Below are 16962 nucleotides of genomic sequence, written 5' to 3' on the forward strand. Positions count from 1 at the left end.
GTGTTGTCCGGTGGGTTTTTGTGCTGCCCGGGCTCCCGGCTGCCTCGCTCCTGCTGGAAGCCCAGCCGGGGGTACACGGTGGGGATGGAGCTGGCTCCCGGTGATGGAGAGTCCCAAGGCAGCTGGGCTCTGGGGATGGGAAGGAGAGGTGGGGCTGGGAGGGCTGTGCTTGCCAGAGGAAAAGGGGGCTGCTGGCCAGGCCAGCCTGGGCATGAGCCCCCCATTCCAGCCCGCCCAACTCCTCCTGTCAGCCCCATCCTTGGAGAGGCAGGAATGGGGCAATGGCATTGGAGCAACCCAGGGACGTGCGGTACGAGCTCACAGCCGCCAGCTTGCCCCAGTGTAGCGAAGGTAGCCTCAGGTGATGCTGATCCGGCACGGTGCCCAGCAAACCTCGTGAGGGTTGTCACCCATACAAGGACAGGCCCTGGACACCTCACCTCTGAGGAGCATCGGGTGGGACAGGCCAGGGTGAAGGTAATCTGTGCAGGCGGCTCCAGGAGAGCTGCTGCGAGGACGATGCTCAGGTCCGCACTGAACACGGCGAACACAGACCCGCACCTGCCCCGGGAGCAGCCAGGCCTGGGCGAGTACAAAACGTGTCTGCGCGTGGGCTGTGCTCCGGTCTGACCCTCTGCTTCTCTCTTCCAGGCGTACAGCTTTGCCATGGGGAGTTGGCCAAAGAACGGGCTCTTAGACATGAACAAAGGACTGAACCTACAGCACATAGGGAGGCCTCACAGCGGGATAGGTGAGTGCTGCTGCCCCACGCCCTTCCCGTCCCCGCCGCTGCTGCTCCGGGTGCGCGGGACATGGCTGGGCTCCGAGGGCTGCTCCAGGCTGCGGGGCTAACAGCCAGCCAAAGGGCTGCGGGGTCTCCAGCTGCTGGAAGGGACGAAGATGTGTCGGGGCAGGACTGGCACGTGGGATGAGCGCTCGGTCCTTGGTACATCCCAGCGTGGCAAACACACCCGCCTGTCCCTCTGGGCAGGGAGCTGCTGCCCTCCTCGGCCGGTCTGGCAGTGCTCGGCCTGGGGATGGACGTGGGCAGCGGCGGGGCTCGCGTGGTGCCTGGAGCGCAGGGCAGGGGCCCCAGGCTGGGTGGGATGCTCTCCCTCTTGGGCCAGTCCTCCAGCTGCTCTGGATTCTCCGTCTGTCCTTGGAACAGAGGCTCTGCCAGGCGCTGCAGCCTTGGCAGCTGGCTGTAAACGCGCTGCACAGTGAAGATGTGTGGCCCCAGCTGGAGAGCTGAATCATTGTCCCGTTTGCTCACACGTATGAGGAGTTTCATGGTCCTGCAACCCGATCCGAAATGAACAACTAAGGCTACCATGCGCAGTGGCAGAGGTCCCTGTTTCCCCTAGCTCCTCTGCCCCGGGGATCAAAGTGCTGTGAGGAGGGAGACCTGGCCCGCGACACTGAGGCCATATGTCTGCCTGCTGCGTGACACTGGGCACGCAGAGCTGGGGCAGCAGCAGGCTGCAGCGCGGGCAGGAGCTCACATTTACTGGGCTGTAGGCAGGGCTGTAACTCAGGGCTGCGTCGCTCTTGGCTGTCTTGTTTCTGTGCTGGGTGTTGGATCACCTCTTGGAGACCAGCGGTCAGGTGTTCCCTCTGCCTCCCAGCCCTTCATCCACAGCGACTTGTGAGCATTAAAGTTTGCAAGGAGGTAAGATTTACTTGGAAAAGTGACCTGCTACCTGGGCCTTGAGGAGGTTGTTTAATATTGTTTCAAGACTCTAACCATTAAACTCTCCAATCAATCCAAGTTAAGGAGATGAATTATTTAAAGCTCACCAGCTTTTAATTAGCAAGCTCCTTTTGAACTATGGATCTGGTTGCATTATTGACAGAGGTAGCATTAAAATTTGCTTCCTTGCCTGGGAGCAGATTTGCCTTGCTTGTGTGCCATGTTGGCGGGTCACGGGGAGGGAGCAGGAACTGCAGGAGTTGAGTGTGCGTGTCCTGCACTGGAGGCTTGGGCTTTTCCTGGGGTCTCCTGGGGGATGCAGAGTTGGTTTGTGCCTCATATTTCCTCATTTTATTTGTGGCAAGAGCTCTCTGTTGCTGTCGTCTCTCACTGTGACAAAGCGTCCCCAGCTCTGGAGTGTCATCTGTCTGCCAATGGTTTCTGCCCGTGTTTATATCAGTGCTGTTGTCTTGCACAGGTGTCTCTGCCTGATGGAGTTCAGAGAGATGCTGTTCACGTCTCTCCCCGCTCCAGTCCTTTAGAAAGGTTTTGCTTCTTCATTTCTGCAAAACTCCCTCCGTGGGGAGCACTCCTGGCTCTCCCCAGTGCAGGGTGAGCCATGGGCAGGTTGCCCACAGACAACCAGCATGTCAAGGCCCAGCAGCCAAGCTCCCTTCTTGCAGCGCTCCATCCCAGTGGCAAACCTGCCTTTCGCACACTGTTGGGAAGGGGAGTTGCGTGGGTGCCGTGAAGGGTGCCAGGCCAGCGGTGTGACGGTCTCCATCTCCCTGGCACTGCCAGCGGTGCACATGTGCCCTGTGTGTTGCAGCCTGCTGCCTGCTCCCTTTGGGCTGGATCCAGAGCAGCTCCATCCCGGGCATCTGCGATCCTCCACCTGCCTGCAGAGACGGCAGCCTCTGGACCCTGTGCCTGGTGGCTTCACCACAGGCTGAGCCCCCAGGAGTGAGCTGGAGACATGGCTCACTGAATGGCTTCTCCTCCCGGCCAGCCTGGGAACCCCAGGCACAGCTGCTGCCCGCTGTGTCAGGGCTGCTGGCTTTGGGGCTTGACAACCCAGCGTCCCTCCTGGGAGACAGCCTGGGGCAATGCTGGTGTCTGGAGACATGCCTTGCCTGGCATTTTGTCAGGGCACCATCCTCCTGGACGTCTGGCTGCTTCATTTCGCAGCCTGCTGGCTTTTCACTTTCTGGTCACGGATCAAGCGCTGGCGCTAGTGACAGCCCAAGATGTCCCCAGGCCGAGGGCCGAGGAGGGGCTGCTCAGTGGAGAGGCATCTGTGCTTCTTTGGGTCCAGCTTTGCTGCCTCATCCTGGAGTGAGTGTCGGTCCTGCACAGCTGAGTCCTTCTGTAGTGGCCACTGGGACTGGGCATGGTCATCCCGACTGCTGACTGTCACCCTGTGACCTGAGCAGAGCTCACCACTCTCCTCCTCCATGCTCTCAACTGCTGGGAGAAACCGTCCCTCTCCTGCCCAGGGCTGCGCTCCCCTTCCTTCCCTGGCTGTAAGGAGCCTTGCTCCTGACCCAGCCCTGCCCAGTCAGCCGAATAAACGACCCCTCCTCAAGGACTGCTGCTGAACAAGAGCGTGGAGAGCAGCGGGGCACACTGCCTGCCTGCCTCTCACTGCCCGCGGTGAGACGGGAGCTGGCAGTGGCTCTCGGGATGGTCCCATGCGGGCTAGAGCATCCCTTCTCTTTTGTGGCCGGTCCTGGGGTGCAGCAAGGTCGAGGGAAGTTGGGAACCTGAACAGGGGTCCCTAGGGCTGCCCACAGTGGGTGTAACCAGGGTCAGCCTCTGATTTTCGTGGCCCTCGTGGGTCGCTGATGTCCAGAAGTCTGCAAAGCAAAGAGGGCTGAGGAGAGAGCAGCGGGCAGTGCGTTCCCCAGCCACAGCAGTCTCACGAGTGCCAGCTGTGCAGGAGGGCCTCCGCGCAACCCCTTTCCCCGCAGCGTGGGGAGCGCTCCGGGGGATGCGGGCAGTCCTTAGACGGGGATGTGCAACAGGAATGTTTCCCTTCAAATCTGACAGAAAAATTGCTGTAGATGACCGCTTGTTTTTGCAAACAATTTGCAAGAATTTTGCTGTCTCGCCTGATCGGTTGTGTATTGTTTTGTTTTCAAATCGCTCTCTGATTCACTGGCTCAGCAGATACCTGCTCCAAATCCCTGCACTTGGCATGCTCTGGGGCCAGTCCCGCTCCCTGCTTCATCTCCTCTCCTGCGTCTTGCTCAGAATCCAGGAGTTCAGGGCGCTGGACACCCTGCAGGGGACCTCACTGTTAGCAGCCGGTGTGTGCGGGCAGGAGGGGCTCGTGGGGGAGCACAGTGGGGTCTCGGATCACGTCCCCCGGGCCATACAGCTGCACATACAGCAAGCTGCTGAACAGAGCTCGCGTTCTAGCTTTCGTCTGGTTTCTACTCATGAGCAAGTGAGCTGCACATCATGTCGAGGGTTAGAAAAGTGGTTTGTGTCACCAAATACACCAAAGCATATCTGCATACACTGCAAATACAGCTGCCTTGGGGTGGGACGAGTAGGGGTCTGCTGCAGTTATTTTCTTGGGAAGGAAAAGGTAAAGGAAGGGGGCAATGTAAGTATTTCAGCTTGCTGAGAAGTGCCAGGCAGAATAAGGAGGGTGGAAGGTCCTGCTCCAGAGCGAGGATGCAGGAAATCCTTGGGAGATAGGAAAGAAGCAAAAGGAGAGTGAAACCTGTTCTTTCATACCTTTTCTCAGCTTGGTATTTCAGCTCTATGAATTCCCTCTGGGCTGCATGTGGCTCTGAGGACCAGAGAGGGCTTTTTTGCAGCTTCCATCTCTCCTGGAACATGGATTAAAAGTGTGTCAGCCCTAGTGTGGGCTGTAGGATCTTGGGGTGAGGAACTTCTTTTTGTCTGGTGTATTCTTGACCCTCAACAAAATGGAGTTGAGTCTTGCCAAGAAGTTACTCGTCTTACGATGGTGTGTGCACATTGCCATTCTTAAAACATGTGTTTGAGGTGCTGCTTGCCAAAAAAGAGCTGCAGCTTTTAATGGGGGTCTTGGCACTCTGACACAAAGACCAGCATTCACAGGCTCCACACCAGTGGAGCTGGGTTCTTGCATTGGGGTCTCTCCACTGGGTTTCAGAGACTGATGTTAATCAGAAGGATTAAAATCCCAGACTTGAGCTGTGATTTAAATTGGGCAGCAGGGCACCTGGATTCAGTAATTGATTTTTTTCTATTTTTGCATTTCTTTTTTTTTGCAGCGTATTTCCCTAAAAGAGGTCAAGTTTTACTGATCAGCACCTAGCAAACTAAGTGCGGCTTTCCCTGCCACTGCCCAATTATTAAATTCGATTATTCTTTTATTCACCAAATGCCCTGTATTTGCTATATTTATTTTGATCTATTATGTATCATAATATGCCTTTAGTCTTAGTTTTTAGGTATTTGTTACGTTAGAAAAACAGTGAGTTACTATTTGTTATTAAGGAGGTGGTGATTAAATTCTTACTCGTGGTTTGGGTTGTGATGCTTTTGGATGAATATTGGAATGCCATGCTAAAATACCCCAGCAGTAATCTGAATTGTCTTTATTAGTAAAATCCTGTTTCCCTTGCATATACTCAATACGGAAGGGAAAGTATATTTCAGAATACTTTTTAGTTAAAAACACCTGGTGCATGAAACCAAAGCAAGAAGTGATTGGTGAGCTGAAGGAGTGTTTCTGGAAACCACCCTTTCCAGATTCTAGAATTAGCACATCGCATCCTCTCCTACGTTAGTTTGTTGGTTGGTTCGTGTCCCTGATGATGGAAAAGATAAAAGGCACACCCTTTTTTTTTAATATGTCCTTTACTGTTTCTCAGCTCTGAATGAGCCAGTTATTGAATTTAAAATACATCGAAAAAAGGATCCAGATCCGCAGAAGTAGCTTCTGCTGCTGGGAAAGTTTGTTTCTCATTTGTCATCTCTCCTTCTACCTGCAGTGCACTGGCTGCCGTTAAAACATGATATTACCCCTTGCTGCTGGTCTTTTTTGAATCTAATTGGATTTAATTGAATCTTTAAAGTTTAGAGTTCAGCACGCGTATTGTGATGATTTTAGATTTAGCTCTATATGTCTGGTTTGGGCTGCTTTTCTCTTTTTTGGGGAAAGAGGGTAGCCAGGCTGCTGTGTCTCCAGCTAACGAACCTGCGGTACCCATCCCAGGCGACCAGGAGATCTGGTCCCACAGTAGCTCCTGTCTCGACACGAAGCCCTCACTGGGCTGCTTCACACCAGCTGCCGTAATCCTGTGAGCTGTGAGCCTCAGCACAGGGCTTCGCCACCTTCCCGGTGCCCAGGGTGCCCACGGCCGGGGCTGTGCCGTGCTCCCTCCGTGGGGATCTCTGCCTCGCCAAAGGGAAAAGCCCTACCTGCCTGGGCAGGTCAGCAGCCCCTGCAGTGAGCAACCCAGCAAGCCGCCGTGCCTTCCCTGCTCCGTCTCTCTCTTTTCATTTACTGATTGGAAATCTCGGAAGGTTAGGGTGTGATATTGTTCCTGATCCAGAGCATTAATTAGGCCTCGGAAAGAAGAAGAGGAATTGCGTGTTTTTAACAGTGAGGTTAATGGGATGCTCGCAGAGTAGACAGTTTTAATGAGCTTCAACTCGATGTGCAGTGAGTTTACTCTTTGTGTTAAAAGGGTCACACTGCAGTAGTTTGATGTGGATTGTCTCCTGGCCCCCGGTGTCATAGGTGAGCGTCTGTCAGAGTCCAGTCAGAGCGCATTTACTTAGTGACACGATTCTAATTAACTGCCGCGAGCTGCCACTGCCGCGGGGAGCCGGGCCTGCGCCTGCCGGGGTGCCTCCTGCCCGGCCGAGCCGTCCCTCTCCGCGCATCGCCCTGCCTGCCCTGCCTGCCCTGCCTGCTCGTGTCCCGGCAGCGCCAGGCTGCTCTCCGCGCTGACATTGACGAGGAGGGCGGCGAGGGCCACCCGCCATGATGGGTGCCGGGGGCTGTCAGCGCCAGCTCTCCCCCCCGGGTACTCGGTGGGGGCTGTTGAGGCTTCGCCTCACCCTGCGAGGTGTCGGGAGCTTGTGGTCCTGGCAGCTTGCTGGCTTCATTTCAGCCTCCTCTCATTCTTCCCTGCTTTCCTTTCCCCTCTTTCCTTTTGCTGGCTCTACTGTGTCTGCGAGATCCCCAGTCACCCTTGGTGCCCACCTGCCTCCTCTGCAGCAGGGCAAGGGGAAGAAGGGAGCAGGGACAGCATTTTGTGAAACTCCCCTCTGCTTTTTTGACTGCTTTCCATCCCAGCCTGTGTGTCCCTGGCTGGCAGAGCCGGTGCCACCCTCCCCGTCCCTCTCAGGGAGTGGCAGAAGCCTTGGAGTACCCCCTGCTCCCCCAGAGCTGGCAAACCGCGTTCTTTGGCTCTTTGTGGTGGCACGCAGCAGGTGCCATGCCCGGGGGCAGTGCCGTTGGCACCGCACCATCCTTTTGCCGGGGGATGCCGGGAGCGAGAGCCAAGCATGGGGCTCACTGCTGCGGAGCAGGCACGGGGCTGCCCCGGGGCCACTGCCCCACACACAGCGGCCCCAGCCCAAGGCAGAAGGGGAAGGACTCCAAGTTAAATAATTAAAAGAGACTGAAGTAAAAATCAACAGAAATGTCATCAAATGAGCAGTGTCATTTTGAATTAGCGCTTGTAAAGGTCAGGCGGATCCGGCACAGGTGGAGCGGCGGTACGCCGGGTGTCGCGGCCGGCAGCAGGTCCCGGACACAGGGGGCAGAGCACGGGGAGCGGCCACGGGGCACCCACCGGACCGCGGGGACGGGGACGGGCGGCAGGCGTGTGGCCAGGGGTCCCGGGGAGGGGTGCGAGGGAGGGGCGGCCGGTTAGAGGACGGGCGTCTGTCAGAGTCCAGTCAGAGCACATTAACGCGGTGACATGATTCTAATTAACTACCGTGAGAGGTGTCACAGCTGGAAAAGCAGTGAGCGGAGACAAGGTTTTAAAAAAAGAAAAAAGCAATGTGACAGTCTTTTTTTTTTCCTCTCTTTCTTTTTCTTTTCTTTTCCTTTTTTTTTTTTTTTTTTCTCCTATGTGCTCTCTCCCCTCCATGTGGGAGTGGATCTAAAGATAATTAGGATGTCTGGCTGCCTGGGAACCTGAGCTGGGGCTCTTTCGCTTTCAGTCATTTAAGTTTTCGACATCTCTCTGAAGGGACTTGGTGGCGCAGTGGATTACTGCGCGCCAGAGTGACAGAACACTCTTCTAATCGTAAACCCTTTTTAGAAAGGATTCTGCTCTCCCTTTTTCCCCAGGAGCAGCGGGGGGTATGTTCTGATCACTGCAGCTCTGTTCCCATACACGCTACAATGGGAAACTCAAGGTCTTTCAGCTGTTTCCTGCAGTTAACAAAGGAAGCACAGAAGAAAGAAAGGAAGGATGATTGAGTGTTTGTGTTGACTGCACTCACCCCTCCGTCCTACCCTGCCGAGAAAGTTGGTCGCTGGCCAGACCCCACTGCCTGCCGGGGGCTGTGGTGGGTTCCTCGCACCTTGCCCCTCGCCCGAGGGCTCCAGGTCCCCAGAGAGAGTGGTCTTTGGAGGGCAGGGTGAGGCGGGCTGCCGGGCTTCGGCTGCCCAAGAAGAGCCAGGGTGCCGCCGTGCGCTCCTCCTGGCCCCGGGGCAGGCGGTGGCAGTGCCCACTCGCTCGGGGTGTGCCGGAGGTAGGCGCAAGCCCCTCTCTTCCGGCTGGAAGCAGTTACGTTTGCAGCACCGATGTCAGGGTGAAGATTTAAGAGGGATTTCTGGATTATCTGGTGTTCACCCTGCCGCGATGCCTGGGAGGCAGGTCCATCTCAAGCCCCAGACCTGGCTGAGCCCCAGCAGGACAGCACTGCTGTCGTCCTGGAGCCGCCGTTTTGCATGACTGCTGCTGTACCCTTCTTCCTTTGGCTTCTGGTGTTAGGCTTTCCCAGCGCTCATCCCACCAGTGGTGGGGACTGTCTCCACTGGCAAGAAGAGCAGATCTGCTCTCCCTCCCTCCCAAGCTAGCTGTGATCCGCAGCCCAACACCTGGCCCAATTCCTTGCCCCAGGTGACATATGAGAATCACAGAATGGTAGGGGTTGGAAGGGACCTCTGTGGGTCATCTAGTCCAACCCCCCTGCCGAAGCAGGGTCACCTACAGCAGGCTGCACAGAACCTTGTCCAGGTGGGTCTTGAATATCTCCAGAGAAGGAGACTCCACAACCTCCCTGGGCAGCCTGTTCCAGTGCTCCGTCACCCTCAGAGGGAAGAAGTTCTTCTTCATGTTCAGATGGAACTTCCTCTGCTTCAGTTTGTGCCCATTGCCCCTTGTCCTGTCGCTGGGCACCACTGAAAAGAGTCTGGCCCTATCCTCTTGAGACCCATCCTTAAGATATTTATAAACATTTATTAGGTCCCCTCACAGCCTTCTCTTCTTCAGGCTGAACAAGCCCAGCTCCCTCAGCCTCTCCTCATAGGAGAGATGCTCCAGTCCCCTCACGATCCTTGTAGCCCTCCGCTGGATTCTCTCCAGTAGCTCCTCATCTTTCCTGAACTGGGGAGCCCAGAACTGGACAGAGTACTGCAGATGGGGCCTCACTAGGGCAGAGCAGAGGGGAAGGAGAACCTCCCTCGACCTGCTGGCCACACACCTCCTAATGCATCCCAGGATCCCATTGGCTTTCTTGGCAGCCAGGGCACACTGCTGGCTCGTGGTCAACCTGTCGTCCACCAGAACCCCTAAGTCCCTCTCCAGCAGGTCCGCCCCAAGCCTGTACTTGATACATGGGGTTGTTCCTCCCAAAAAAATCTCTTAAATATGTTTTAAATATGTTTTCCATATCACTCTGAAGTGTTGTTGGCATACTGGGAGCACGGGTAGAGGCTAATGGTTTGTATTGTGTGTGCTCTGTGTTATCGGTCAGCCAGTCCCAAACCCAGGAGCATGCAGACATGAACTGATCTGTACTAGAGAGACCCTTGCACTGCCTTGGACCCATCCTGCTGGTGGCTATTTGTCCAGTCCTGTCGCTGGGCCTTGCAAAGTATCCCCCCCCCCACTGCTGGAACTACCCTTGCACTGATGAAGCCCTGTCCTGTGTTGTGCTGGGTGGGTAAAACATGTCTGCTAGCACTTATTCTCCAGCCCTTGTCACAAGCAGCACTTGCCATGCGCCGTGGCGCATCCTCCGACACAGCGAGACACGTGTTAGGTAAGAGGTCTTGGAAGATCATTAATGTTCTAGAGAGCTTTTTCTGTAGAAAGTAGCGACGTAAAACACCGAGTGACAGTTTGATTTCCCCGTGGATTCTTTTGGTGCCTTGGTGTCTCTGTGATACGTCCCAGACGAGGCTAAATGGTAGTGCGTCTTCCTTTACCTGTGAGTATGGGAAGAGTTTCCTGTTAATGAACATAAACTTCTCAATTAAGAGCACGGACTGCCTGCCCCGCTCTGTGCCCGACTGCGGTGGAAGGTGTCTTTTAACATCATGCTGTCCTGCAACATCAAACCTGCTCTTCTGCACCTGGATCCCGGGGGACCGTGAGGATTCTGCTGTCCTCTCGGCTTAGCCCTTGTCCCCAGAGGCTGGGCATCCATGTTGTCCCAGCTCTGGCCTCCCTGGGCTATGTGGGGCTGGTGACTGTGAGCACCATGGTTCCTATCTGAGAGGAGGAGAGACTCCTGACCAAGTTCTACCAAAGGTCTGCCTTTAACGAGAGTGGTGGCAGAGGTACGGCGCGAAGGCTGTGTCGGCGAGGGACGCCAGGTTTAAAGCTGCCCCACTTCACCTAATGAGAAACAACTGCGAGGTGCAGGAGGGGACGGGGTAGTAGCAGCCAGCCCGAGAGACTCCGCCGCAATTTAGCAAGTTTCCATTCCCCTGAGTTCCCTGACAAGACCCCCCTCTAAGTCTGTACAGGAATTCATAAGAATAGGATAATTAGGATGTTTCAAAGCTGCGACCCTCAGAGGAGTCCTTGGATTAATCTGTTTTTTCCCTTAAAGACATCTGTAGCTACAATCTTTGTTTCTGTCCTCTTCTCCCCCCCCCTCCGCTGCTTTTCCCCCCTTGTCTGTCTCTGTATCTCCTGTCAAACCGTTGCAGACGTAAATGACAAAGAAATCAGAAAGAGAGATCAATGCAGTCCAAATTAGCACTTGGAGATAGACTGTGCTGGAGATGTCAGAGCCTGACCCCGGCTGATCCGCCAGCCTCCGCCGGTGATATTATGCAAATTGCATCCATCTGGCAGAGCCCAGGGAAGGACTAATGGGGCAGGGAGGGGGCCGTGGCCGGGCACCTTTGGGAAGGGGAGAGAGATGGGGGTCTTTGGGTGGGGGGGGTCCATGATTGGCAGGGGAGATAAGGTACTGCATTGGCTTCGTTTGCGCTCCTGGGTGGATTAAAAACCAAACTCCAGATAAGAGATAACCAAACTTCATTTCGCTTTTTATTTTATTCCTTATTGCTACCCCGCACAACCTAGTACCAAAAAGAAAAAGATGGTTCTTGGCGCTCTTGTTTCCTGCACGTCATTACCACTGTTGGCAGTTTGAGGGGAGAGACAAAAGTCAGGGAAAGAAAGCAAAAAAAAAAAAAAGCCGGCTGCTTAAAAGACTGCTGTAATAGGAGCATGGATAATAGAAATCTCAAATTACGGTGATCGCCTTGTTAAGAAGTTTGAAAATACGGCCAGATTGTCTTTAATGAGAGAAATATGGCTGTTAGTTAGTGAAGGAGGAGGGAATGGACCTTGTTTCAAGATCTGTAGCTCGCCCATCAAAGAGGCACCGGCTGTTTCATTTCAAAATCCTGCTCCTCTGCCTGATATTAAAAATAGTTGTTAAAGGCTTTGACTAGCAAGACGATTCTCTTTGGCTTCCTACTCTTTCTCCACCTCCCCCAAAAGACTTCGCTAAGAGAGAACTTCTGCTTTAAAAAATGGCCAAGCAAAGAAAGAAAGAGAAGAAACTTTTGGGCTGTGGGGTGATGCTGCCCTGGCACCCTGGGCTGCCCGATGGCCTCAGGCTGAGCACCACCGGCACCATGGCCATGCCCACCGCAGCAGAGGGGAGCTCCTTCCGTGCCCTGCGTCCGCTATCAGAGAATCGTAGAATCATTAAGGTTGGAAAAGACAGAATCACAGAATCACAGAATGGTCGGGGTTGGAAGGGACCTCTGTGGGTCATCTAGTCCAACCCCCCTGCGGAAGCAGGGTCACCTACAGCAGGCTGCACAGAACCTTGTCCAGGTGGGTCTTGAATATCTCCAGAGAAGGAGACTCCACAACCTCCCTGGGCAGCCTGTTCCAGTGCTCCGTCACCCTCAGAGTGAAGAAGTTCTTCCTCATGTTCAGACAGAACTTCCTGTGCCTCAGTTTGTGCCTGTTGCCTCTTGTCCTGTCGCTGGGCACCACTGAAAAAGAGTCTGGCCCCATGCTCTTGACACCCACCCTTAGATATTTATAAACATTTATTAGGTCCCCTCGCAGCCTTCTCTTCTTCAGGCTGAACAAGCCCAGCTCCCTCAGCCTTTCCTTGGAGGAGAGATGCTCCAGTCCCCTCATCATCCTCGTAGCCCTCCGCTGGACTCTCTCCAGTAGCTCCTCATCTTTCTTGAAGTGGGGAGCCCAGGACAGAGTACTGCAGATGGGGCCTCAGTAGGGCAGTGTAGAGGGGAAGGAGAACCTCCCTCGACCTGCTGGCCACACTCCTCCTAATGCATCGCAGGATCCCGTTCGCTTTCTTGGCAGCCAGGGCACACTGCTGGCTCATGGTCAACCTGTCATCCACCAGGACACCCAGGTCCCTCTCCACAGAGCTGCTCTCCAGCAGGTCCCCCCCAAGCCTGTACTGATGCATGGGGTTGTTCCTCCCCAGGTGCAGGACCCTGCATTTGCCCTTGTTGAACTTCATCAGGTTCCTCTCTGCCCAACTTTCCAGCCTATCCAGGTCATGCTGAATGGCAGCACAGCCTTCTGGTGTATCCACCACTCCTCCCAGTTTGGTGTCATCAGCAAACTTGCTGAGGGTACACTGTAACTCTTCATCCAGGTCATTGATGAAGAAGTTAAACAAGACGGGGCCCAGTACTGACCCCTGGCGGACACCACTAGTTACCGGCCTCCAACTAGACCCTCTGAGTTCTGCCATTCAGCCAGTTCTCAATCCACCTCACCGACCACTCATCCAGCCCACACTTCCTGAGCTTCCCTAGGAGGATGTTATGGGAGACCGTGTCGAAAGCCTTGTTGAAGTCTAGGTAGACAACATCCACGGCTCTCCCCTCATCTACCCAGCCAGTCATGCCATTGTAGAAAGCTATCAGATTGGTCAGGCATGATTTCCCCTTGGTGAAGACCTCTAAGATCATCAAGTCCAACCGTCAGCCCATCACCACCACACCTGCTAAACCATGTCTACACGTGTTTTAAACCCCTCCAGGGATGGTGACTCCAGCACTTCCCTGGGCAGCCTGTTCCAAAGTCTGACCACTCTTTCTGTACAGAAATTTTTCCTAATATCCAATCTAAACCTCCCCTGACGCAACTTGAGGCCGTTTCCTCTCGTCCTGTCGCTAGTTACTTATTGCTGCTCTCCTCCTGACAGGCCAGGCACGGGGCAGCAGAGGCTCTTTTGGCATCCAGACCCCCATTAAGTGCCATGGGGCTGCTTTGCTTCACTCGCCCCAGTGCCCGGGAAGCTGCGCTGGGCCGGGGCTGAGGCTGCGGAGAAAGGCTCTGCCAGAAGCCGGGTCTGGCAGCGGCCCACCGGCCCCTGCCTCTGGTTGAGAGCTAACGGACACCTCTGTGCTGTTAGGCTCTGACCCGTAACTGCTGCCTCGCCGCCACGCTGCCAGTCCCCTCTTCATTCTGCCCTGAAATCAAAGGATCGCGTTAATTGGTTTAAGGATCGCTGCCCCGTGTCCTGAGTGGCCTGTTTAAGATAACGAACTTGGAGTGTGTTAATAGCTAGTATAACGCAGCAGAGGATCTAGGGACGAGGTCTGGAGGGGGCTGATGCTGCTGGGTGGGGAAGATGGGCGCCGAGGCACTGAAGATCTGTCCGGTGCTGTGGTTTTCCCTGTCCTTACACAAATCAGCGTAATTCCTCCGCTCCCAAGTTGCTAACGTGTTGAAATCCCGGGGCAAAGGGCTCTGGCAGGAGGGGAGGGCTGCGCCAGCCAAACTGCTGCCCTTTCCCAGCGCGGCCTCGCTCGCTTTGTGGGTCTGCAGTGGGGTCAGAGGGGATCGGTTCTCCTCCTCATCCTCCATAGCGTGAGGTTCTTCCCAAAGCCGCAGCTGCCACTGCATGGGCTGATCTCAGCTCTGCCATGAACTGCCCGACTTGGTCCTGCGACAGAGCCCCGTGGCGGGCGGGCGCTGGGACGGCAGTGTTTCCCTCTGTCCCCGAGAGTCCCCAGCAGTCCTGCTCCAGCTTGGAAGCTGCCTTTCTGCATCCTTCAAACACAGCAAGAGCCCGAGCAGCTCCTCCAAGCCTGGGCCCCGAACTGGGTGCTGCCGGTGTGCGGGACCGGGAGGAGAGGCAGCAGGAGAGGGTCGTGGTCACTGCTAAGGGTGGGTGCGCCGGACCACGCTGCTGGGACCGAGCTGCTGTGTCTGGTGCTGTGGTTGGACATGTCAGCCCTGCGTGCTCAGAGGTCTCTGAGGGGACGGCATGAAACAGCGGCTTGAGCTCCCCTCGGGTTTTGGCCAGGCGGTGGCCCAGAGATGGAGCGGGATGAGCAGGACTGGGCTGCTGTGCCGGGTGGGCTGCAGGGGCATCCTGCCTCATCCCCCTACGGTGCCGAGCTGGGCTTCAGCTGTGGAAGAACCCCTACCCAGTGGTGTGATGCAAAACCCTCCAGTTATGGGGAGCACCTGGCAGCCCTGGGTAAGTTTTCCTGCTGTAGTTAGCCTCGACGTTAATTACACGTAAGCCCATTAACGTGCAGGGGAGCAACCGCCCGGCTGGAGGGGCTGTACCAGGGCATGCGTGTCCCCTTGCCCGCCACCGCCTCTAAGCCTGGCCCCAGCGGGCAGGGCACCCAGGCCCCGGCACTGCCGCCTCGGGACCCTTCCCCGGGGCTCTGCGACCAGGGTGAGCCTGCGGCGGGTGGGACCCCCGGCCCCTTGCCCTGTGGCGGGCACAGCGGCAGTGTCTTGCTGGGAAGCTGTCTCCAGCCATCAGCTGCAGCTCCCCGGAGCCAGCTGCCAGGTGCCAGGGGTACCAGGGCCAGGACCCCGCTCCCGTCCCGCGTGTTTCCAAGCGAGAAACAGCGATTTGGCCTTGCTTGCATGCCCAGGGACTCCGAGCTTGGCAGCTGGGCCATCTCCAGCACCCACAAAGCCCTCTGCCAGTGCTCTCCCCCTCTAGAAGTACCTATATAACAGCCGAGAGAGGCAGAGAGGGAGAAGAAAAGAGAGGCAACGGCTTTGCCTCCACGCTCCCGTCCAGAGCAGTCTCCTAATGAGAAGAATATGGCTGCTAGTTAGCAGAGGGGTGTGTCCTGTAGGCTAAAATGAGATAGTTACACTGCACTGATTGAAGGTTGAGGTTAGAGGGCAGCACAATTATGTTCAGGAGATTCAAGGGCTCTGTTTGATGCGGCAGTTCTAAGCTCCCAGCCAGTGTCAGTAGTTTAGCTCAGGGTTTCTTTTTTTTTTTTTTTTTGTGGGCTAAAGACAGGAAGGATAAAAACTATGGGAATGAGTTGTTACTATTATTATAAAGTGGTGTGTTTTTTTTTTTTAACCATCAGTTCACCCCCCTTTTGCTTAACTGTTTCCTGATCATTATTTTTTAAGCTGCTCAGAGGGAAGAAGAGAACATCCCCTTCCCCCTGGAGAGCGGCTCTGAATTTTCCCCCAGACCAGGAAGGTGATTTTTTTGTGCCAGCGCTTCTGCTCAGTTCTCTGACTGTGGATCAGGAAAGCAATTAGCAGTTCAAATTATGCCAAGGCCGATTTCTTTGTCTCAAAATCACGGGTTAAGAGTTGCAAAAGAACCTTAATTGCCTGGTGCTGAACTAGGTGTTTTTTCTGAGTGCGTTTCCAGTGCGTAGGGCTGTTTATGGGGGAGTCTGTGGTGGTTCAGAAGCCCTTGCAGCAGCCCTGCCTTTTCCCAGAGCCTGCAGAAGTGTCCAGGCACCACACCAGCGTCCAGGCACCGCACCAGCATCCCCAGCCTCTCCAGACTCTCTCCCCTCGCCAGCCGGCTTGCTGCCTTGCAGGCGACCTCCTCCATCCTCTCGTCCATCCCAAGACAATCTGGGTGGCTGTCCCCCTTCTCCATGCCCTGTCCTCTGCCCTGTGTGTAGCTCTGGGTGCAGCCTGCCCGCACCCTCCGCCTGCCGCCCGCACTGCAGCAAGGCGAGGACTGCTCGCCCGCCATGGCAGCCCCGTGCCGCCTGTGCCAGGAGGCTCCTGCTCGCTCAGCGGCAGCGCTCGGCCTCGCTAGGCCAAACTTGGGGTGCCAGCCTGCCCGTGCCGGCCCCCTGCACCAAGGGGTGAATGGAGGGAGAGGGACACCCACCCTCCCTCTCCTCGCCTGCTGCCCAGGGCCCTCTCCCCAGTCACGTTTGTGTCCCAAGCCCACACGCCGTGTTGCCTCTTGATCCGAGTGACAGCCTGCTTTATTTCCTCGATTGGTTCTCAGTTGTAAATGTTAATTCCTCCCGAAAAAAGATGGCTTTTCAGGAGGAGCCGTCCATCGGCGGGGCTGGGGAGAGCGTGCTGGTGGCCCAGCGTCTGTGCAGAGCCAGGCGATAACCCAAGGGGCAGGCACCTGCTGGGTGCTGGGGATGGTGGTGCCCCGGCAGCAGCTCAGTCTCTGCTGTCCCCCGGGCTGGCCGGGGACACCATGCCGGCGGGCAGGGCTGGCCGGGATGGATGAATCCCTGGCATGGCGGCTCATCCCCGTGCAGCCCGTTCGGTGCAGCGCCGAGTGCCGCCGCCACGGCCCCCCGTCATCCCAGCTGTAATTAGGGGCTGATGGATTGTCCCCGGGCCGGGGTCTCGGTACGGACCCGAAGGGGATGCGGCACGTGCGGAGGCGGGCAGGGGCCCCCTGGGCTGCTGCCGTCGAACAACAGTTTCTAATCTTGATTGGAGAGGAGGGCGGCGGGCTGGGGAGGCAGGAATCGGAGATAAATGTTAGCTCATTTCTTAAGTAATTAGTTACCTCCTCATCCCCATGTTGTAATTGTGAACAAGCTGTAATGTTTAATTAGTGTGTAAATGAAACCC

The 16962-nt window shown here is 55.8% G+C and overlaps 1 protein-coding gene across 4 annotated transcripts in view; it reads left to right on the top strand.

The window, feature by feature from the left end:
* ERI3 (ERI1 exoribonuclease family member 3) overlaps nucleotides 1–16962 on the top strand; it is a 138890-nt gene that overhangs the window by 96666 nt on the left and 25262 nt on the right. For all 4 annotated transcript variants that reach the window (XM_075424652.1, XM_075424654.1, XM_075424653.1 and 1 more), the window contains exon 7: nucleotides 652–751. In XM_075424652.1, the coding sequence (XP_075280767.1) occupies nucleotides 652–751 (100 nt within the window). The remainder of the gene's footprint in view (nucleotides 1–651; nucleotides 752–16962) is intronic.

The sequence above is a fragment of the Opisthocomus hoazin genome, chromosome 6 (assembly GCF_030867145.1).
Source record: "Opisthocomus hoazin isolate bOpiHoa1 chromosome 6, bOpiHoa1.hap1, whole genome shotgun sequence".
NCBI lineage: Eukaryota > Metazoa > Chordata > Aves > Opisthocomiformes > Opisthocomidae > Opisthocomus > Opisthocomus hoazin.